This window comes from Pseudophryne corroboree, chromosome 7 (genome assembly GCF_028390025.1).
Source record: "Pseudophryne corroboree isolate aPseCor3 chromosome 7, aPseCor3.hap2, whole genome shotgun sequence".
NCBI lineage: Eukaryota > Metazoa > Chordata > Amphibia > Anura > Myobatrachidae > Pseudophryne > Pseudophryne corroboree.
In genome coordinates this window covers 245,717,147-245,741,563 of record NC_086450.1, presented here as the reverse complement: position 1 = coordinate 245,741,563, position 24,417 = coordinate 245,717,147, and the positions used below count along the sequence as shown (strand labels likewise).

At 47.7% G+C, this 24,417-nt stretch overlaps 1 protein-coding gene across 3 annotated transcripts in view; it reads right to left on the bottom strand.

Annotated features, from left to right (window-relative positions):
• Window positions 1-19,320, bottom strand: part of LOC134943561 (CD63 antigen-like) — a 260,601-nt gene extending 241,281 nt beyond the window's left edge. For 2 of the 3 annotated variants that reach the window (XM_063932333.1, XM_063932335.1), the window contains exon 1: window positions 19,163-19,320. In XM_063932333.1, the coding sequence (XP_063788403.1) occupies window positions 19,163-19,234 (72 nt within the window). In that variant the 5' untranslated portion in view covers window positions 19,235-19,320. The remainder of the gene's footprint in view (window positions 1-19,162) is intronic. The other variant, XM_063932334.1, reaches the window with a different exon arrangement.
• Between the last annotated feature and the right edge of the window lie 5,097 nt (window positions 19,321-24,417).

Here is a 24,417-nt window from a genome sequence, read left to right as displayed (position 1 = left end):
CCGACATGAGTTTTTTTTTTGTGTGTCAATGTCGACATGGACACCAGCTAAGTGTACCACTGCGCTCGCCATGCTTCAGGCATGGTGCCTCGATGCGCTCGGCGCAAACACACACACACATATATATATATATATATATATATAAATAAGTGAGCTGAGCAGCTGGAGCTGTACATGTGTGCAGAGGAGGGAACAGGAGCTGCAGTGTGGAGAGCGCACAGGAGGACCAGTGTGTGGACACACGTGGCACGGACCAGGAGTGACGCAGCGGCGGTGTCTTCACGGAGCAGGAAAAGGGGTCAGAACTGGGTGCGGCAATGTATAGCGCCCACACTAGTGTGACCCAGGTTTGGAGACAGCCAGGCAGCGATCGCTTCCATAGAGGCCTACTATGCACAGGCAGCTGCCGAGCGGGCGAGACTACAGTGACCAAGGGATACTGTGCGAGTCAGGGATCGCGACATCCAGCTGGAACTGGCAACTGGGTAAGGTACTGGGCACCCTCACAACCACCGCAGATTTGAGCCAGGGACACTGGGCATCAGCACTGTCACCACAGAACTGAGCCAGGGCTATTACAAAGACACATGTCTCCCCTTCTCTCCTTCCATATCTCATATTAACACTGGATTACCTGCCCAAAGGCAGAGTCTACTCCCCAGCAACGGTGAATAGGACAGTGACTGTGGGTATAAACCCTATTTACAGAAATAGAGACTTAAATCCCTGTGCACAGGTCAGGTTTTGTTTACCACACACTTGCAAGTGTTAGTAATAAAAGGTATACCGTTGCTAGCCTAAAATAGTGAGTGGGACATACTAGTATTAATCGCACTGTTGTGATACTGTATGTTAAATAAGCTATAGAAAAAGTAACGCACTTACTGTTGATGAGACCACTGTACTGAACGTGTTGTGTTTGTTACAAGTGCAGAAGCATTATTGAAGTGACCTGTTTATTAACCAGGTGTCTGACAGCATAGAGAAATTCAGGGGTTCTCGCCCCAATGACATAGTACACATGCAGATTGTAACATTTGTGGAATAATAAAAGACCCTGATTGCATAGCCCTATTGTTACTTGCTCCTTGAGTCCCACACAGGGCAAACCCTGTAAAAAATTATTTGGATAATAATATAAGTAATGTATATAACCCTTTTATTTGGAGCAAATAATATACAGCAAAGGACACCACCACTGGACTTATGGCAGCACAAGACACCACTAGACTGGACTTATACAGCAGTACCCCACCCCTGGAGTTGTATGGCAGTGTCAGACAGGATGGCACTTTAAAAAACTAGTCCCCAAACAGCACATGATGCAAAGAAGAAAAAGAGGTGCAAGATGGATTTGTCCTTGGGCCCTCCCACCCACCCTTATGTTGTATAAACAAGACATGCACACTTTAACAAACCAATCATTTCAGTGACAGGGTCTGCCACACAACTGTGGTTGAAATGACTGGTTTGATTGGGCCCCCACCAAAAAAAGAAGCAATCAATCTCTCCTTGCACAAGCTGGCTCTACAGAGGCAAGATGTCGACCTCATCCTCAGATTCCTTACCCCTTTCAGTGTATATATATCCTCTCTCACACAGTATTAATTCCTCCCCCCTTGAGTCCACCATCACAGGTCCCTGCGTACTTTCTGGAGGCAATTGCTAGTAAAGGTCTTCCTGGAGGAATTTATAATTCATTTTGATGAACATCATCTTCTCCACACTTTGTGGAAGTAACCTCCTACGCCGATCAGGTTACCAGCTGCACTAAACACTCTTTCGTAGTACAGATTGGAGGGGGAGAGAGGGGGGGGGGGGGGGGGGGAGCAACTTAGGTAAAATAAAGCCAGTTTGTGCAAGTGCATCCAAATTGACTCTTTTTCCTGCCAGTATACATACGTACTGTCTGACATGCCTACTTGGATGCTGTCGCTCATATAATCCTCCACCATTCTTTCAACGGTGACAGAATAATATGCAGTGACAGTAGACATGTCAGTAATCGTTGGCAGGTCCTTCAGTCCGGACCAGATGTCAGCACTCGCTCCTGACTGCCCTGCATCACCGCCAGTGGGTGGGCTAGGAAATCTTATCCTTTTCCTCGCAGCCCCAGTTGCAGGAGAAAATGAAGGAGAAGCTGTTGATGGGTCACGTTCCACTTGAGTTGACAATTTTCTCACCAGCAGGTCTTTGAACCTCTGCAGACTTTACAACGTAGACTTTAAACCTAGAATCGAGCACGGTGGCCAAAATGTAGTGCTCTGATTTCACCAGATTGACCACCCTTGAATCCTGGCAAAGCGAATGAAGGGCTCCATCCACAAGTCCCACATACTTTGCGGAATTGCTCCGTCTTAGCTCCTCCAATTTCTCCAGCCGCTTCTGCAAAAGCCTGATGAGGGAAATGACCTGACTTAAGCTAGCAGTGTATGAACTGACTTCACGTGTGGCAAGTTCAGAGGGGTGGAGAACCTTGCACAAGATGGAAATCATTCTCCACTGCGCTTGAGTCAGGTGCATTACCCCTCCTTTGCCTATATCGTAGGTGGATGTATAGGCTTGAATGGCCTTTTGCTGCTCCTCCATCCTCTGAAGCATATAGAGTGTTGAATTCCACCTCGTTACCACCTCTTGCTTCAGGTGAGGGCAGGTTCAGGCATGTTTGATGGTGTTCCAGTCTTTGGCATGCAGTGGCAGAATGCCGAAAGTGGCCCGCATCTCCTGCACGCCCGTCATTTTGAAAAAAAATTCTGCACCACCAAATTAATTTTATGTGCAAAACATGGGACGTGCTGGAATTTGCCCAGATGTAATTCACGCACAATATTGGTGGCGTTGTCCATTATCACAAATCCCCAGGAGAGTCTGCTTGGGATAAGCCATTCTGCAATGATGTTCCTCAGTTTCCGTAAGAGGTTGTCAGCTGTGTGCCTCTTACGGAAAGCGGTGATACATAGCGTAGCCTGCCTAGGAACGAGTTGATGTTTGCGAGATGCTGCTACTGCTGCTGCTGTTGCGGGAGGCCATACATCTACCCAGTGGGCTATCAGAGTCATATAATCCTTAGTCTGCCCTGTTCCACTTGTCCGTGGTTAAGTGGACAGTGGGTACAACTGCATTTTGTAGGATACATGGGACACTTTTTCTGACGTCTCTGTACATTCTCGGTATCGCCTGCCTAGAGAAGTGGAACCTAGATGGGATTTGATACCGGGGACACAGTACCTCAAACAATTCTCTAAGTCCCACTGAACTAATTGCGGATACCAGACGCACATCTAACACCAACATAGCTGTCACGGCCTCAGTTATCCGCTTTGCAAAAGGATGACTGTGGTCATATTTCATCTTCCTCACAAAGGACTGTTGGACAGTCAATTGCTTAGTTGAAGTAGTACAAGTGGTCTTTCGACTTCCCCTCTGGGATGACGATTGACTCCCAGCAGCAAGGTGGCTTTTCTCTGACGTCCTAGTGGATGCTGGGGACTCCGTAAGGACCATGGGGAATAGACGGGCTCCGCAGGAGACTGGGCACTCTATAGAAAGATTTAGGACTATCTGGTGTGCACTGGCTTCTCCCCCTATGACCCTCCTCCAAGCCTCAGTTAGATTTCTGTGCCCGGCTGAGCTGGATGCACACTAGGGGCTCTCCTGAGCTCCTAGAAGAAAGTATAGTTTAGGTTTTTTATTTTCAGTGAGACCTGCTGGCAACAGGCTCACGGCAACGAGGGACTAAGGGGAGAAGAAGCGAACCTACCTAAGTGGTGGTAGCTTGGGCTTCTTAGGCTACTGGACACCATTAGCTCCAGAGGGATCGAACACAGGACCCGACCTCGTTGTCCGTTCCCGGAGCCACGCCGCCGTCCCCCTTACAGAGCCAGAAACAAGAAGGTGGTCCGGAAAATCGGCGGCTGAAGACTTCTGTCTTCTCCAAGGTAGCGCACAGCACTGCAGCTGTGCGCCATTGCTCCTCATGCACACCACACACTGCGGTCACTGATTGGTGCAGGGCGCTGGGGGGGGGGGGCGCCCTGAGCAGCAATAGTAACACCTTGGCTGGCAAAACTAACACCATATATAGCCCCAGAGGCTATATAGGTGTATATTAACCCCTGCCAGAAACGATAAAATAGCGGGAGAAAGCCTGCCGAAAAAGGGGCGGAGCCAACTCCCTCAGCACACTGGCGCCATTTTTCCCTCACAGCTCCGCTGGAAGGAAGCTCCCTGGCTCTCCCCTGCAGTCCTGCACTACAGAAAGGGTAAAAAAGAGAGGGGGGCACAATTTAGGCGCAGTATATATATATATTATAGGCAGCTATAGGGGAAAACACTCTGTATAGTGATATCCCTGTGTTATATAGCGCCCTGGTGTGTGCTGGCATACTCTCCCTCTGTCTCCCCAAAGGGCTTTGTGGGGTCCTGTCCTCTGTAAGAGCATTTCCTGTGTGTCTGCTGTGTGTCGGTACTGCTGTGTCGACATGTATGAGGAGGATAATGATGTGGAGGCGGAGCAAATGCCTGTGAATGTGATGTCACCCCCTGCGGGGTCGACACCAGTGTGGATGGACTTATGGAAGGAATTACGTGACAGTGTCAGCTCCTTACATAAAAGGTTTGACGACATAGGACAGCCGGCTACTCAGCTTGTGCCTGTCCAAGCGTCTCAAATGTTATCAGGGGCTATAAAACGCCCGCTACCTCAGATGACAGATACAGATGTCGACACGGATACCGACTCCAGTGTCGACGATGATGAGACGAGTGCACCCTCCAATAGATCCACCCGTTATATGATTGAGGCTATGAAAAATGTATTACACATTTCTGATGATACCCCAGGTACCACAAAAAAGGGTATTATGTTTGGTGAGAAAAAACTACCAGTAGTTTTTCCTGCATCTGACGAATTAAATGAGGTGTGTGAGGAAGCGTGGACTTCCCCAGATAAGAAATTGATCATTTCTAAACGGTTAATGGCAGCGTACCCTTTCCCGCCAGAGGATAGGTCACGCTGGGAAACACCTCCTAGGGTAGATAAAGCGCTGACACGCTTATCAAAGAAGGTGGCACTACCGTCTCCGGATACGGCCGCCCTAAAAGAACCTGCTGATAGAAAGCAGGAAAGTACCCTAAAAGCTATACACACACACACACACACACACACACACACACACACACACACACACACTGGCATTATATTGAGACCCGCTATTGCATCAGCTTGGATGTGCAGTGCTGCTGCTGCGTGGTCAGACTCCCTGTCGGAAAACATTGATACCATGGATAGGGACAATATTTTGCTAACGATTGACCATATAAAAGACGCGGTCTTATACATGCGTGATGCACAGAGGGATATTTGCCGGCTGGCATCAAAAATAAGCGCTATGTCCATTGCCGCCAGACGGGGGTTATGGACTAGGCAATGGTCAGGTGATGCCGACTCCAAACGGCACATGGAAGTTTTACCCTATAAAGGGGTGGAACTTTTTGGGGAAGGTCTTTCAGACCTCGTTTCCACAGCTACTGCTGGGAAATCGACTTTTTTGCCACAGGCTACCCCACAGCAAAAGAAAGCACCGTATTATCAGGTACAGTCCTTTCGGCCCCACAAAACTAAGCGGGCTAGAGGCTCATCCTTTCTGCCGAGGGGCAGAGGAAGGGAGGAAAAGCTGCAGCACACAGCTAGTTCCCAGGAGCAGAAGTCCTCCCCTGCGTCCGGTAAGTCCACAGCATGACGCTGGGGCTGCTCAGGCGGAATCTGGAACGGTGGGGGCACGTCTCAGGTTTTTCAGCACACAGTGGGCTCTCTCACAAGTGGATCCCTGGGTCCTTCAAGTAGTATCTCAGGGGTACAGGCTGGAATTCGAGACGTCTCCCCCCCGCCGTTTCCTAAAATCTGCCTTGCCGGCAACTCCCTCTGCCAGGGAGGCAGTGTTGGTGGCTATTCAAAAACTGTATTCACAGAAAGTGATTGTCAAGGTACCCCTCCTTCAGCAAGGAAAGGGTTACTACTCCACAATGTTTGTGGTACCGAAACCGGACGGTTCGGTGAGACCCATCTTAAATTTAAAAGCCTTGAACACTTATATCAAAAGGTTCAAGTTCAAGATGGAATCGCTCAGGGCGGTTATTGCGAGCCTGGAGGAGGGGGATTACATGGTATCCCTGGACATCAAGGATGCGTACCTGCATGTCCCCATTTACCCTCCGCACCAGGAGTACCTCAGATTTGTGGTACAGGACTGTCACTATCAGTTCCAGACGCTGCCGTTTGGGTTATCCACGGCACCGAGGGTCTTTACCAAGGTAATGGCCGAAATGATGATACTCCTTCGCAAGAAGGGAGTTTTAATTATCCCGTACTTGGGCGATCTCCTGATAAAGGCGAGGTCCAAAGAACAGTTGATAGTCGGGGTGGCACTTTCTCAGGAAGTGCTACAACAGCACGGCTGGATTCTAAACATTCCAAAGTCACAGCTGGTCCCGACGACACGTCTTCTGTTCCTGGGAATGATTCTGGACACAGACCAGAAAAGAGTGTTTCTTCCACTGGAAAAAGCTGAGGAATTGTCATCTCTGGTCAGAGACATCCTAAAACCAGGAAAAGTGTCGGTACATCAATGCACACAAGTCCTGGGAAAAATGGTAGCTTCGTACGAAGCAATTCCATTCGGAAGGTTCCACGCAAGGACGTTCCAGTGGGACCTGTTGGACAAATGGTCCGGGTCCCATCTCCAGATGCAACAGCGGATAACCCTATCGGCCAGAACCAGGGTGTCGCTGCTGTGGTGGCTGCAGAGGGCTCATCTACTAGAGGGCCGCAGATTCGGAATACAGGACTGGGTCCTGGTGACCACGGATGCCAGCCTTCGGGGCTGGGGGGCAGTCACACAGGGAAGAAATTTCCAAGGACTGTGGTCAAATCAGGAGATTTCTCTTCACATAAATATCCTGGAGCTAAGGGCCATTTACAATGCCCTAAGCCAGGCAAGACCCCTGCTTCAAAACCAGCCGGTACTGATCCAGTCAGACAACATCACGGCGGTCGCCCATGTAAACAGACAGGGCGGCACGAGAAGCAGGATGGCGATGGCAGAAGCCACAAGGATTCTCAGATGGGCAGAGAATCATGTGTTAGCACTGACGGCAGTGTTCATTCCAGGAGTGGACAACTGGGAAGCAGACTTCCTCAGCAGGCACGACCTCCACCCGGGAGAATGGGGACTTCATCCAGAAGTCTTCCAAATGCTGGTCAACCGGTGGGAAAAACCACAGGTAGACATGATGGCGTCCCGCCTCAACAAGAAGTTGAAAAGATATTGCGCCCGGTCAAGAGACCCTCAGGCGATAGCGGTGGACGCTCTAGTGACACCATGGGTGTACCAGTCGGTTTATGTGTTTCCTCCTCTACCTCTCATACCCAAGGTACTGAGAATAATAAGAAGGCGAGGAGTGAAAACCATACTCGTGGTTCCGGATTGGCCAAGAAGAGCTTGGTACCCGGAACTTCAAGAGATGCTTACAGAGGACCCTTGGCCTCTGCCGCTCAGACAAGACCTGCTACAGCAGGGACCCTGTCTGTTCCAAGACTTACCGCGGCTGCGTTTGACGGCATGGCGGTTGAACACCGGATCCTGAAGGAAAAGGGTATTCCGGAGGAAGTCATCCCTACCCTGATCAAAGCCAGGAAGGATGTCACCGCAAGACATTATCACCGCATTTGGCGAAAATATGTTGCTTGGTGTGAGGCCATGAAGGCCCTGACGGAGGAATTTCAACTGGGTCGATTCCTGCACTTCCTGCAAGCAGGGGTGACGTTGGGCCTCAAATTGGGGCCCATAAAGGTCCAGATTTCGGCTCTGTCGATTTTCTTCCAAAAAGAACTGGCTTCACTGCCTGAAGTTCAGACTTTTGTCAAAGGAGTACTGCATATTCAGCCTCCTTTTGTGCCCCCAGTGGCACCTTGGGATCTCAATGTGGTTTTGGCATTCCTGAAATCACATTGGTTCGAACCACTTAAGACTGTGGATTTAAAATATCTCACGTGGAAAGTGGTCATGCTGTTGGCCCTGGCGTTGGCCAGGCGGGTTTCAGAATTGGCGGCTTTGTCTTGTAAAAGCCCTTATCTGATTTTCCATATGGATAGGGCAGAATTGAGGACTCGTCCTCAGTTTCTCCCAAAGGTGGTCTCAGCTTTTCACTTGAACCAACCTATTGTGGTGCCTGCGGCTACTAGGGACTTGGAGGATTCCAAGTTGCTGGACGTAGTCAGGGCACTAAAAATTTATATTTCCAGGACGGCTGGAGTCAGAAAGACTGACTCGCTGTTTATCCTGTATGCACCCACCAAGCTGGGTGCTCCTGCTTCTAAGCAGTCTATTGCGCGCTGGATTTGTAGCACTATTCAGCTGGCGCATTCTGCGGTAGGCTTACCGCAGCCTAAATCTGTAAAAGCCCATTCCACATGGACGGTGGGCTCATCTTGGGCGGCTGCCCAAGGGGTCACGGCTTTACAACTTTGCCGAGCAGCTACTTGGTCGGGGGCAAACACGTTTGCAAAATTCTACAAATTTGATACCCTGGCTGAGGAGGACCTGGAATTCTCTCATTCGGTGCAGCAGAGTCATCCGCACTCTCCCGCCCGTTTGGGAGCTTTGGTATAATCCCCATGGTCCTTACGGAGTCCCCAGCATCCACTAGGACGTTAGAGAAAATAAGAATTTACTCACCGGTAATTCTATTTCTCGTAGTCCGTAGTGGATGCTGGGCGCCCATCCCAAGTGCGGATTGTCTGCAATACCTGTACATAGTTATTGTTACAAATATCGGGTTTTGTTGTGAGCCATCTCTTCAGAGGCTCCATTTGTTATCATACTGTTAACCGGGGTTCCTATCACGTGTTACATGGTGTGATTGGTGTGGCTGGTATGAGTCTTACCCGGGATTCAAAAATCCTTCCTTATTGTGTCAGCTCTTCCGGGCACAGTTCCTAACTGAGGCTTGGAGGAGGGTCATAGGGGGAGGAGCCAGTGCACACCAGATAGTCCTAAATCTTTCTATAGAGTGCCCAGTCTCCTGCGGAGCCCGTCTATTCCCCATGGTCCTTACGGAGTCCCCAGCATCCACTACGGACTACGAGAAATAGAATTACCGGTGAGTAAATTCTTATTTTTTGGTAGTTTGCCCAAGCATCACAATGGGCTTCTTCTTTCCACGGACAACAGGTGTCTCTTCCCCGGTGCTGACTTAAACAAATCACATCACCATCAGAATCCTCATCGGCAACTTCCTCCTCAGCGCCAGCAACACCCATATCCTCATTCTGGTGTACTTCAACAGTGACATCTTCAATTTCAATATCAGGAACTGGACTGTGGGTGCTCTTTCCAGCACTTGTAGGGGGCGTGCAAATGGTGGAAGGAGACACCTCTTCCCGTCCAGTGTTGGGAAGGTCAGGCATCGCAACCGCCGACACACTTGGACTCTCCTTGGGGATTTGTGATACCATCTCAGAACTAGAGATGAGCGGGTTCGGTTCCTCGGAATCCGAACCCGCCCGAACTTCAGGTTTTTTTTTTTACACGGGGCCGAGCGACTCGGATCTTCCCGCCTTGCTCGGTTAACCCGAGCGCGCCCGAACGTCATCATCCCGCTGTCGGATTCTCGCGAGACTCGGATTCTATATAAGGAGCCGCGCGTCGCCGCCATTTTCACACGTGCATTGAGATTCATAGGGAGAGGACGTGGCTGGCGTCCTCTCCGTTTATAGAGAAGAGAGTGAGACTAGAGTAGAGAGAGACACAGTATTTACTTTAGTAATTTTGGGGGAGCATTAGGAGGAGTACTACTACTTGCTGAAGTGATAGTGTGACTGTATATCTGACTTGTGGGGGAGTCAGTGGGGAGCAGTTAGAGTCTGAGAGCAGGAGTACATATTTTAACGTACAGTGCACACTTTTGCTGCCAGAGTGCCACACTGCCATTGTGACCACCAGTATATATTGTGATTGTCTGCTTAGGAGTACTACTTGCAAGTTGCTGATAGTGTGACCAGTGACCTGACCACCAGTTTAATTAATTACCACCAGTTTTTTTTATTTATATATATATATAGATATATATATATATATATATATATATATATATATATATATATATATATATAATTGTATACCACCTACCCGTGTTTTTTTTCTTTCTCTTTCTTCTTGATACATACTACTATAGTAGCTTACTGTAGCAGTCTGCGGTGCTGCTGAGCTGACAGTGTCCAGCAGGTCCGTCCTCAGTCATTACATAATAAATATATATACCTGTCCGGCTGCAGTACTAGTGATATATATATATATATATATTAATTTCATCTCATTATCATCCAGTCTATATTAGCAGCAGACACAGTACGGTAGTCCACGGCTGTAGCTACCTCTGTGTCGGCAGTCGCTCGTCCATCCATAAGTATACTAGTATCCATCCATCTCCATTGTTTACCTGAGGTGCCTTTTAGTTGTGCCTATTAAAATATGGAGAACAAAAATGTTGAGTTTCCAAAATTAGGGAAAGATCAAGATCCACTTCCACCTCGTGCTGAAGCTGCTGCCACTAGTCATGGCCGAGACGATGAAATGCCAGCAACGTCGTCTGCCAAGGCCGATGCCCAATGTCATAGTACAGAGCATGTAAAATCCAAAACACCAAATATCAGTAAAAAAAGGACTCCAAAATCTAAAATAAAATTGTCGGAGGAGAAGCGTAAACTTGCCAATATGCCATTTACCACACGGAGTGGCAAGGAACGGCTGAGGCCCTGGCCTATGTTCATGGCTAGTGGTTCAGCTTCACATGAGGATGGAAGCACTCAGCCTCTCGCTAGAAAAATGAAAAGACTCAAGCTGGCAAAAGCACCGCAAAGAACTGTGCGTTCTTCGAAATCCCAAATCCACAAGGAGAGTCCAATTGTGTCGGTTGCGATGCCTGACCTTCCCAACACTGGACGTGAAGAGCATGCACCTTCCACCATTTGCACGCCCCCTGCAAGTGCTGGAAGAGCACCCGCAGTCCAGTTCCTGATAGTCAGATTGAAGATGTCAGTGTTGAAGTACACCAGGATGAGGAGGATATGGGTGTTGCTGGCGCTGGGGAGGAAATTGACAAGGAGGATTCTGATGGTGAGGTGGTTTGTTTAAGTCATGCACCCGGGGAGACACCTGTTGTCCGTGGGAGGAATATGGCCGTTGACATGCCTGGTGAAAATACCAAAAAAATCAGCTCTTCGGTGTGGAAGTATTTAAACAGAAATGCGGACAACATTTGTCAAGCCGTGTGTTGCCTTTGTCAAGCTGTAATAAGTAGGGGTAAGGACGTTAACCACCTCGGAACATCCTCCCTTATACGTCACCTGCAGCGCATTCATAATAAGTCAGTGACAAGTTCAAAAACTTTGGGCGACAGCGGAAGCAGTCCACTGACCAGTAAATCCCTTCCTCTTGTAACCAAGCTCACGCAAACCACCCCACCAACTCCCTCAGTGTCAATTTCCTCCTTCCCCAGGAATGCCAATAGTCCTGCAGGCCATGTCACTGGCAATTCTGACGATTCCTCTCCTGCCTGGGATTCCTCCGATGCATCCTTGCGTGTAACGCCTACTGCTGCTGGCGCTGCTGTTGTTGCTGCTGGAAGTCGATGGTCATCCCAGAGGGGAAGTCGTAAGCCCACTTGTACTACTTCCAGTAAGCAATTGACTGTCCAACAGTCCTTTGCGAGGAAGATGAAATATCACAGCAGTCATCCTGTTGCAAAGCGGATAACTGAGGCCTTGACAACTATGTTGGTGTTAGACGTGCGTCCGGTATCCGCCGTTAGTTCACAGGGAACTAGACAATTTCTTGAGGTAGTGTGCCCCCGTTACCAAATACCATCTGGGTTCCACTTCTCTAGGCAGGCGATACCGAGAATGTACACGGACGTCAGAAAAAGACTCACCAGTGTCCTAAAAAATGCATTTGTACCCAATGTCCACTTAACCACGGACATGTGGACAAGTGGAGCAGGGCAGGGTCAGGACTATATGACTGTGACAGCCCACTGGGTAGATGTATGGACTCCCGCCGCAAGAACAGCAGTGGCGGCACCAGTAGCAGCATCTCGCAAACGCCAACTCTTTCCTAGGCAGGCTACGCTTTGTATCACCGGTTTCCAGAATACGCACACAGCTGAAAACCTCTTACGGCAACTGAGGAAGATCATCGCGGAATGGCTTACCCCAGTTGGACTCTCCTGTGGATTTTTGGCATCGGACAACGCCAGCAATATTGTGTGTGCATTAAATATGGGCAAATTCCAGCACGTCCCATGTTTTGCACATACCTTGAATTTGGTGGTGCAGAATTTTTTTAAAAACGACAGGGGCGTGCAAGAGATGCTGTCGGTGGCCAGAAGAATTGCGGGACACTTTCGGCGTACAGGCACCACGTACAGAAGACTGGAGCAACACCAAAACGCCTGAACCTGCCCTGCCATCATCTGAAGCAAGAAGCGGTAACGAGGTGGAATTCAACCCTATATATGCTTCAGAGGTTGGAGGAGCAGCAAAAGGCCATTCAAGCCTATACAATTCAGCACGATATAGGAGGTGGAATGCACCTGTCTCAAGCGCAGTGGAGAATGATTTCAACGTTGTGCAAGGTTCTGCTGCCCTTTGAACTTGCCACACGTGAAGTCAGTTCAGACACTGCCAGCCTGAGTCAGGTCATTCCCCTCATCAGGCTTTTGCAGAAGAAGCTGGAGACATTGAAGGAGGAGCTAACACGGAGCGATTCCGCTAGGCATGTGGGACTTGTGGATGGAGCCCTTAATTCGCTTAACAAGGATTCACGGGTGGTCAATCTGTTGAAATCAGAGCACTACATTTTGGCCACCGTGCTCGATCCTAGATTTAAAACCTACCTTGGATCTCTCTTTCCGGCAGACACAAGTCTGCTGGGGTTCAAAGACCTGCTGGTGAGAAAATTGTCAAGTCAAGCGGAACGCGACCTGTCAACATCTCCTCCTTCACATTCTCCCGCAACTGGGGGTGTAAGGAAAAGGCTCAGAATTCCGAGCCCACCCGCTGGCGGTGATGCAGGGCAGTCTGGAGCGACTGCTGATGCTGACATCTGGTCCGGACTGAAGGACCTGACAACGATTACGGACATGTCGTCTACTGTCACTGCATATGATTCTCTCCCCATTGAAAGAATGGTGGAGGATTATATGAGTGACCGCATCCAAGTAGGCACGTCACACAGTCCGTACTTATACTGGCAGGAAAAAGAGGCAATTTGGAGGCCCTTGCACAAACTGGCTTTATTCTACCTAAGTTGCCCTCCCACAAGTGTGTACTCCGAAAGAGTGTTTAGTGCCGCCGCTCACCTTGTCAGCAATCGGCGTACGAGGTTACTTCCAGAAAATGTGGAGAAGATGATGTTCATTAAAATGAATTATAATCAATTCCTCCGTGGAGACATTGACCAGCAGCAATTGCCTCCACAAAGTACACAGGGAGCTGAGATGGTGGATTCCAGTGGGGACGAATTGATAATCTGTGAGGAGGGGGATGTACACGGTGATATATCGGAGGATGATGATGAGGTGGACATCTTGCCTCTGTAGAGCCAGTTTGTGCAAGGAGAGATTAATTGCTTCTTTTTTGGTGGGGGTCCAAACCAACCCGTCATTTCAGTCACAGTCGTGTGGCAGACCCTGTCACTGAAATGATGGGTTGGTTAAAGTGTGCATGTCCTGTTTATACAACATAAGGGTGGGTGGGAGGGCCCAAGGACAATTCCATCTTGCACCTCTTTTTTCTTTAATTTTTCTTTGCGTCATGTGCTGTTTGGGAAGTGTTTTTTGGAAGGGCCATCCTGCGTGACACTGCAGTGCCACTCCTAGATGGGCCAGGTGTTTGTGTCGGCCACTAGGGTCACTTAGCTTAGTCATCCAGCGACCTCGGTGCAAATTTTAGGACTAAAAATAATAGTGAGGTATTCAGAATAGACTGAAAATGAGTGGAAATTGTGGTTTTTGAGGTTAATAATACTTTGGGATCAAAATGACCCCCAAATTCTATGATTTAAGCTGTTTTTTAGGGTTTTTTGAAAAAAAACACCCGAATCCAAAACACACCCGAATCCGACAAAAAAAATTCGGTGAGGTTTTGCCAAAACGCGGTCGAACCCAAAACACGGCCGCGGAACCGAACCCAAAACCAAAACCCGAAAAATTTCAAGTGCACATCTCTACTCAGAACACACAGTTCTTTTCTGTGCTCTTTCCAGTTTAACTCTTTTCATTTGTCTAGTGGAAGGATGAGGGCTTCCATCGTCATGTGAAGCTGAACCACTAGTCATGAACATAGGCCAGGGCCTCAGCTGTTCCTTGCCACTCCGTGTTGTAAATGGCATATTGGCAAGTTTACGTTTCTCCTCAGACGATTTAAATTTCTTTTTTTGGGTCTTTTTACTGAACTTTGGCTTTTTGGATTTTACATGCCCGCTACTATCACATTGGGCATCGGCCTTGGCAGACGACGTTGATGGCATTTCATCGTCTATGTCATGGCTAGTGGAAGCAGCTTCAGCACTAGGAGGAAGTGGTTCTTGATCTTTCCCTATTTTATCCTCCAAATTTTTGTTACCCATTATTTTTTTGGAGTTATATAACACAATATGCGGTGCAGGAATGGCTGATGGCCAGGACACTACCACTGGTCTGATGCAGCACAACACAGCAATACTGTAAGGGACTTGTTGTTGTTATTATTATTATAATAATACAGCAGCAGTGGACATATAGGGGTCATTCTGAGTTGATCGCTAGCTGCCGTTGTTTGTAGGGCAGCGATCAGGCTACAAATCAGCATTTATGCGAATGCATATGAGCCGCAATGCACACGCACGTCGTATGGGTACAAAGCCCATTGTGGTTGTGCACAGGGTGTAGCGAAGTTTTCGGTTGCACCGACGGCCGCAAAAAGATTGACAGGAAGGGGGGCGTTTCTGGGTGTCAACTGACAGTTTTCAGGGAGTGTTTGTAAAAACGCAGGCGTTTCTGAAAACACGCAGGCGTGGCTGGGCGGGTGTATTATGTCAAATCCGGACATGAATAGGCTGAAATGATCGCAAGTGCTGAGTAGGTTCAGAGCTACTCAAACTGCACAAACTGTTTTTGTAGAGCTCGGCTGCACATGCGTTCGCACTTCTGCTAAGCTAAAATACACTCCCCAGTGGGCGGCGGCATAGCGTTTGCACGGCTGCTAACAGCTAGTGAGTGATCAACTTGGAATGATCCCCATAGCAGCAGAGTATACCACTGTGACTTCCTGGTCACTGGAATGACTGATGGCCAGGACACTACCACTGGTCTGATGCAGCACAACACAGCAACACTGTAAGGGACTTATCATACAGCAGCACTGGACATATAGCAGCAGAAGACACCACCACTGTGACTGATGCAGCACAACACACCACCACTGGACATATGGCAGCAGAGGACACCACCACTGTGACTGATGCAGCACAACACACCACCACTGGACATATGGCAGCAGAGGACACCACCACTGTGACTGGACAGATTCGGCACAAGACACGGACACTGAGAATGGAGACACGTCTTTTCTATACACTCTCCAATGCTCGAGTGAAAATGGCGGGTATGCGTGGCACCTTATATGGAATCCAAACCCTGCGAGAATCCGACAGCGGGATGACGACGCTTTGCCTCGTTCTGGTTTCAGAGCCAGGCGGGAAAACCAGAGCCTGTCTCGGGAGTCAGAACCGGACTCGAATGGTGAAGTTCGGTACGGTTCAGTTCTCCGAGAACAGAACCCGCTCATCCCTACTCTTTTTGGTATTTTGCCCAGGCATCACAATGGGATTATTCATCCCACGCACAACAACTGTCTCCACCGGTGTCCGATTTAAACAAACCACATCACCATCAGAATCCTCATCGTCAACTTCCTCCTCAGCGCCAGCAACACCCATATCCTCACCCTGGTATACTTCAACAGTGATATCTTCAATTTGAATATCAGAAACTGGACTGTGGGTGCTACTTCCAGCACTTGCAGGGGGCATGCAAATGGTGGAAGGAGCCACCTCTTCCCATCCAGTGTTGGGAAGGTCAGGCATCGCAACCACCGACACACTTGGACTCTCCTTGGGGATTTGTGATACCATCTCAGAACGCACAGTTCATTGCTGTGCTTTTGCCAGCTTAACTTATTTTTCTAGCGGGAGGATGAGGGCTTCCATCGTCATGTGACGCTGAACCACTAGTCATGAACATAGGCCAGGGCCTCAGCCGTTCCTTGCCACACCGTGTCCTAAATGGCATATTGGCAAGTTTACGTTTCTCCTCAGACCATATAAATGTATTTTTTGGGGTCTTTTTACTGAACTTTGGCTTTTTGGATTTTACATGCCCTCTACTATCACAGTGGGCATCGCCTTGGCAGACGACGTTGATGGCATTTCATCATCTATGTCATGACTAGTGGCACCAGCTTCAGCACTAGGAGGAAGTGGTTCTTGATCTTTCCCTATTTTATCCTCCAAAGTTTTGTTCTCCATTATTTTTCTGGAGTTATATAACATAATATGCGGCACAGGACAGCGTATCCCTACACCACACAGGGCAACCCTGTAAAAGTTATTTGGATTAAATATTAATAACCCCTTTAAATTGAGTAAATAATATACAGCACAGGACAGTACCACTGGATTTTTACAGCAGTACCACTGGACTGGATTTATATGGCAGTATCACTGGAATTATACAGCATTACCAATGGACTGGATTTATACTCCAGCACAACTGCACTTATACGCCAGCACAGGGACACCACCACTGGACTGATGCAGGACAACACAGCACCACTGAAATGGACTGGACTTATACACCAGTACTGGACATATGGCAGCAGAGGACACCACCACTGTGACTGCACTGATGCAGCACAAGACACCACCACTGGACTGATGCAGCACAACACAGCACCACTGCACTGGACTTATACAGCAGCACTGGACATATGGCAGCAGAAAACACCACCACTGTAACTGGACTGATGCAGCACAAGACACTACACTGGACTGAGCAGCACAAGACAGCACTGGAATCGCTACCCCACTTTCCTTCCCGCACAGACACTGAAGACGGAGACACATCCTCTCATTACACTCTCCGGAACTGGAGTGAAAATGGCGGTGACACGCGTTTCCTTATATGGAGTCCACAACCTCGCGAGAATCCGACAGCGGGATGATGACATTTTGCCTCGTTCTGGTTTCCGGGTCAGGTGAGAAAACTCGAGGTAGTGAAGTTCGGGAGGGGGAGGTTTCGACATTAGGGACTAGTTGAGAGGGAAATGGAGAGGCCAAGGGTACAGTGATTAAAGACAGGAAGATGAGGTGACAGATGAGACTTGGGGGAGGGGGAAAGACCTGTAATGCTGGGCAACCTGGCATATAAACAGATCCACAATGCTAGTACGACATAATATAGTGAAGTATAATATACATTAGAGAGAATAGGGTCTGGTTATTAAATATTAAAGTCATATTTACCATTGAAATAAAAAGTGAAATGATATACAAAAATTAGTTGTTTCTCCTTTTAAAGAAAAGTCAAGCAAAGAGAGCCACAATATTTTCTAATACAGTACAATAAAGTATGATCATCTAAAGAAGTAAATCCACAAACATCAACTTTTGTGCTTTCAATAATTATCATTGCAACCTCATCTCATTGTGCCAGTTCTACAGCACATTACAGATTCACCCCTTGATAGGTGTAGCTGCATCTTGGTCTACTGTACTTGAGTAACCATAAACTAAATACTTCCTTACTGTATTCAGTCTGCACTTGACCACCCTTTCCTCCTCATTCCATCTCTCCAGCTGTAAGTAGTCACAAGTTTATTGGTGCAATAAGATCTGTGGGCCCAATTAAGACCTGATCGCTTCTGTGCATTTTCACACAGCAGGCGATTATCAAACTACTGTGAACAGCAACAGGATGGTGCGAAAATTTCGATCGCACGGGTGTTCACAAGGTGATTGACAGGAAAAGGACGTTTAAGTGGTAACTGGCCGTTTTCTGGGAGTGTCTGGAAAAACGCAGGCGTTCACAAGCGTTTTCAGGGCGGGTGTGTGACGTCAGCTCCGGCCCTGATCAGCCTGATTTCTTCACACTGGAAGAGTAAGCATTGAGCTACGCACAGACTGCACAGAATGGGAAAACATATTACATGGGGAGTGTGATGCAAATGCTTTTGCAGCTGTCCGCTGACTGAGGGGAATTTTAGCACAGCGTACACATGCAATCGCACACTTGCACCAGGCAAATTTCCACTGCCCCTGGGCGGCGACTATCTGATCGCAGGACATTGTAATTTGCAGCACAGCGATCAGGTCTGAATTAGGTCCTGTGTCTGGATGTATGCATATGTGCAGCATTGAAATGTATAATTTAATAAAACAGAAGTCTGACTGTACATAAGGCCTTTAGCATACCTCCCAACATGAGCCTCTCCAGGAGGGACACAATGCTCTGCTTCTGGACTTTTCTCTTAATTTATGATTACCGGCACCGGTTTTAAACAGGTTAACGGTTAAGAACGGTGTTTCAGCACAGGTGATGGCAATCCTACATTAAGACAGAAGTCCAGGAGCAGAGTATTCTGTCCTTCCTGGAGAGGGTCATGTTGGGAGGTATGCTTTAGTTTGGATTATAATAACTGCATCTGGGTAGGGGGTCATATGCAAAAACATTAGAAAGTTGCTTAAAATTGACCTATACTGTACTACTGTGAACTTTCTGAAAAACAGCTCTAAAAACTGAACATTATTTATATTAATTTTAATTTGTGCATATTCAGGCACACCTCACATTACCAGCAGGATAATGGACCAAACAAAATAACACTGATAGATGAACACTTTGGGGGATATTCAATTGTTTGAAAAGTCAGTTTGGTGTCTGTTTATTCCTATCTAATAGACATGAAAAAACAAAACGCCCAACCAACTTTTCAAACATTTGAATTCCCCCCTTTATATCATTTAGACCCTCTGAGATTAATGATTGGATTTAGAGTAAATTCTCTTACCCAAAAAAACAGGATAATACAGAAGAATCCGGCTTTGATACACACAAGTTTATCCACAGAATCTATTTTCATTTTTGCAGGAGAGGAGAGAATGTTATTTCTTTGTCTAATAAGTTGACACTAAACAGAATCCAACTACTCACTTCATCTAAAAAGCAAATGAACATCAATGAGCTGCTGACTTAACAGGTGAAAATTAACCATTTCTGTGCACTGAGCTAGTAATTCTTTCCTGAGAAAAAAAAAAGTGTAATATATACTATATCAGACATGGTTCAAGTCGCGGACAGCTTTTAATATTTTATTTAAATGCTTCAAAATAGTTTTGATACACTTATAAAATTCAGTTGTTTAATTATGGGTTAATAATTCAAATCTCTGACTCGTACTTAGGGTTACCACCTCATCCCTTTAATTCTGGACACATATTAATTACACAGGTTCTGTGGCTGGTTGACTTCAAGACTCCATTTCACCTGGTTTAATCAGCCACAGAACCTGTGTAATGAATATGTGTCCAGAATTAAAGGGATGAGGTGGTAACCCTACAGGTGATGCTATAGTCCAGTGGTTCTCAAACTCGGTCCTCAGGACCCCACACAGTGTATGTTTTGCAGGTAACCCAGCAGGTGCACAGGTGTATTCATTATTCACTGACACATTTTAAAAGGTCCACAGGTGGAGCAAATTATTTCACTTGCGATTCTGTGAGGAGACCTGCAAAACATGCACTGTGTGGGGTCCTGAGGACCGAGTTTGAGAACCTGTGCTACAGTCCACATGCTGCATACTAGCCAAGAGCCATACATCCATTAAAGCAGGGGTTCTCAAACTCGGTCCTCATTACCCCACACAGTGCATGTTTTGCAGGTAACCCAGCAAATGCACAGGTGTATTAATTACTCACTGACACATTTTAAAAGGTCCACAGGTGAAGCTAATTATTTCACTTGGGATTCTATGAGGAGAACTGCAAAACATGCACTGTGTGGGGTCCTGAGGACCGAGTTTGAGAACCTGTGCATTAAAGCATATCATCCATACTTGCCTACCTCACCCTCTCCATGAGGGAGAAAATGCTCTGTTCCTGGACTTTCCTGGTAATGTATGATTGCCATGAGCTAGTTAATTGATAAGAAAGGTGTTTCCCCACAGGTGATGGCAATCATACATTACCAGGAAAGTCCAGGAACAGAGCATTTTCATACCTCCCAACATGACCCTCTCCAGGAGGGACACAATGCTCCGCTCCTGGACTTTTCTCTTAATTTATGCTTGCAGTCACCTGTGTTGAACAGGGTATTGGATACGAAAGGTGTTTCACTACAGGTGCTGGCAATCATACATTAAGAGGGAAGTCCAGGCGCAGAGCATTCTGACCCTCCTGGAGAGGGTCATGTTGGGAGTAGTGATGCGCACCGAAAATTTTTCGGGTTTTGGTTTTGGATTCGGTTCCGCGGCCGTGTTTTGGATTCGGACGCGTTTTGGCAAAACCTCCCAGAAATTTTTTTGACGGATTCGGGTGTGTTTTGGATTTAGGTGTTTTTTTTACAAATCATAGAATTTGGAGGTCATTTTGATCCCATAGTATTATTAACCTCAATAACCATAATTTCCACTCATTTTCAGTCTATTCTGAACACCTCACAATATTATTTTTAGTCCTAAAATTTGCACCGAGGTCGCTGGATGACTAAGCCAAGCGACCCAAGTGGCCGACACAAACACCTGGCCCATCTAGGAGTGGCACTGCAGTGTCAGGCAGGATGGCACTTCAAAAAAATAGTCCCCAAACAGCACATGATGCAAAGAAAAAAAGAGGTGCACCAAGGTCGCTGGATTGCTAAGCTAAGCGACACAAGTGGCCGACACAAACACCTGGCACTGCAGTGTCAGGCAGGATAGCACTTCAAAAAAATAGTCCCCAAACAGCACATGATGCAAAGAAAAAAAGAGGCGCAATGAGGTAGCTGTGTGACTAAGCTAAGCGACCCAAGTGGCCAACACAAACACCTGGCCCATCTAGGAGTGGCACTGCAGTGTCAGACAGGATGGCAGATTTAAAAAATAGTCCCCAAACAGCACATGATGCAAAGAAAAAAAGAGGCACCAAGGTCGCTGGATGGCTAAACTAAGCATCACAAGTGGCCGACACAAACACCTGGCCCATCTAGGAGTGGCACTGAAGTGTCAGGCAGGATGGCACCTCAAAAAAATAGTCCCCAAACAGCACATGATGCAAAGAAAAATGAAAGAAAAAAGAGGTGCAAGATGGAATTGTCCTTGGGCCCTCCCACCCACCCTTATGTTGTATAAACAGGACATGCACACTTTAACGAACCCATCATTTCAGCGACAGGGTCTGCCACACGACTGTGACTGAAATGACTGGTTGGTTTGGGCCCCCACCAAAAAAGAAGCAATCAATCTCTCCTTGCACAAACTGGCTCTACAGAGGAAAGATGTCCACCTCCTCCTCATCGTCCGATTCCTCACCCCTTTCACTGTGTACATCCCCCTCCTCACAGATTATTAATTCGTCCCTACTGGAATCCACCATCTCAGGTCCCTGTGTACTTTCTGGAGGCAATTGCTGCAGGTGAATGTCTCCATGGAGGAATTGATTATAATTCATTTTGATGAACATCATCTTCTCCACATTTTCTGGAAGTAACCTCGTACGCTGATTGCTGACAAGGTGAGCGGCTGCACTAAACACTCTTTCGGAGTACACGCTGGAGGGGGGGCAACTTAGGTAAAATATAGACAGTTTGTGCAAGGGCCTCCAAATTGCTTCTTTTTCCTGCCAGTATACGTACGGACTGTCTGACGTGCCTACTTGGATGCGGTCACTCATATAATCCTCCACCATTCTTTCAATGGTGACAGAATCATATGCAGTGACAGTAGACGACATGTCAGTAATCGTTGGCAGGTCCTTCAGTCCGGACCAGATGTCAGCACTCGCTCCAGACTGCCCTGCATCACCGCCAGCGGATGGGCTCGGAATTCTGAGCTTTTTCCTCGCAGCCCCAGTTGCGGGAGAATGTGAAGGAGGAGCTGTTGACGGGTCACGTTCCGCTTGACTTGACAATTTTCTCACCAGCAGGTCTTTGAACCTCTGCAGACTTGTGTCTGCCGGAAAGAGAGCTACAACGTAGGTTTTAAATCTAGGATCGATCACGGTGGCCAAAATGTAGTGCTCTGATTTCAACAGATTGACCACCCGTGAATCCTGGTTAAGCGAATTAAGGGCTCCATCCACAAGTTCCACATGCCTAGCGGAATCGCTCTGTTTTAGCTCCTCCTTCAATGTCTCCAGCTTCTTCTGCAAAAGCCTGATGAGGGGAATGACCTGACTCAGGCTGGCAGTGCCTGAACTGACTTCACGTGTGGCAAGTTCAAAGGGTTGCAGAACCTTGCACAACGTTGAAATCATTCTCCACTGCGTTGAGTCAGGTGCATGCCTCCTCCTTTGCCTATATCGTAGGCAGATGTATAGGCTTGAATGGCCTTTTGCTGCTCCTCCATCCTCTGAAGCATATAGAGGGTTGAAATCCACCTCGTTGTCACCTCTTGCTTCAGATGATGGCAGGGCAGGTTCAGGACTGTTTGCTGGTGCTCCAGTCTTCGGCACACGGTGGCTGAATGCCGAAAGTGGCCCGCAATTCTTCCCTCTTGCACGCCCCTGTCGTTTTTTAAATAATTCTGCACCACCAAATTCAATGTATGTGCAAAACATGGGACGTGCTGGAATTTGCCCAGATGTAATGCATGCACAATATTAGTGGCGTTGTCCGATATCACAAATCCCCAGGAGAGTCCAATTGGGGTAAGCCATTCTGCGATGATGTTCCTCAGTTTCCGTAAGAGGTTGTCAGCTGTGTGCCTCTTATGGAAAGCGGTGATACAAAGCGTAGCCTGCCTAGGAACGAGTAGGCGTTTGCGAGATGCTGCTGATGGTGCCGCCGCTGTTGTTCTTGCTGCGGGAGACAATACATCTACCCAGTGGGCTGTCACAGTCATATAGTCCTGAGTCTGCCCTGCTCCACTTGTCCACATGTCCGTGGTTAAGTGGACATTGGGTACAACTGCCTTTTTTAGGACACTGGTGACTCTTTTTCTGACGTCTGTGTACATTTTTGGTATCGCCTGCCTAGAGAAATGGAACCTAGATGGTATTTGGTAACGGGGACACAGTACCTTAATCAAGTCTGTAGTTGCCTGTGAATTAACGGTGGATACCGGAAACACGTTTCTCACCACCCAGGCTGCCAAGGCCTGTGTTATCCGCTTTGCAGCAGGATGACTGCTGTGATATTTCATCTTCCTCGCAAAGGACGGTTGACAGTCAATTGCTTACTGGAAGTAGTACAAGTGGTCTTCCGACTTCCCCTCTGGGATGACGATCGACTCCCAGCAGCAACAACAGCAGCGCCAGCAGCAGTAGGCGTTACACTCAAGGATGCATCGGAGGAATCCCAGGCAGGAGAGGACTCGTCAGACTTGACAGTGACATGGCCTGCAGGACTATTGGCTTTCCTGTCTAAGGAGGAAATTGACACTGAGGGAGTTGGTGGTGTGGTTTGCAGGAGCTTGGTTACAAGAGGATGGGATTTAGTGGTCAGTGGACTGCTTCCGCTGTCATCCAAAGTTTTTGAACTTGTCACTGACTTCTGATGAATGTGGTCCAGGTGACGTATAAGGGAGGATGTTCCTAGGTGGTTAACGTCCTTACCCCTACTTATTACAGCTTGACAAAGGCAACACACGGCTTGACACCAGTTGTCCGCATTTCTGTTGAAATAATTCCACACCGAAGAGGTGATTTTTTTTGTATTTTGACCAGGCATGTCAATGGCCATATTCGTCCCACGGACAACAGGTGTCTCCCCGGGTGCCTGACTTAAACAAACCACCTCACCATCAGAATCCTCCTTGTCAATTTCCTCCCCAGCGCCAGCAACACCCATATCCTCATCCTGGTGTACTTCAACAGTGACATCTTCAATTTGACTATCAGGAACTGGACTGAGGGTGCTCCTTCCAGCACTTGCAGGGGGCGTGCAAATGGTGGAAGGCGCAACCTCTTCCCGTCCAGTGTTGGGAAGGTCAGGCATCGCAACCGACACAATTGGACTCTCCTTGGGGATTTGTGATTTAGAAGAACGCACAGTTCTTTGCTGTGCTTTTGCCATCTTAACTCTTTTAAGTTTTCTAGCAGGAGGATGAGTGCTTCCATCCTCAGGTGAAGC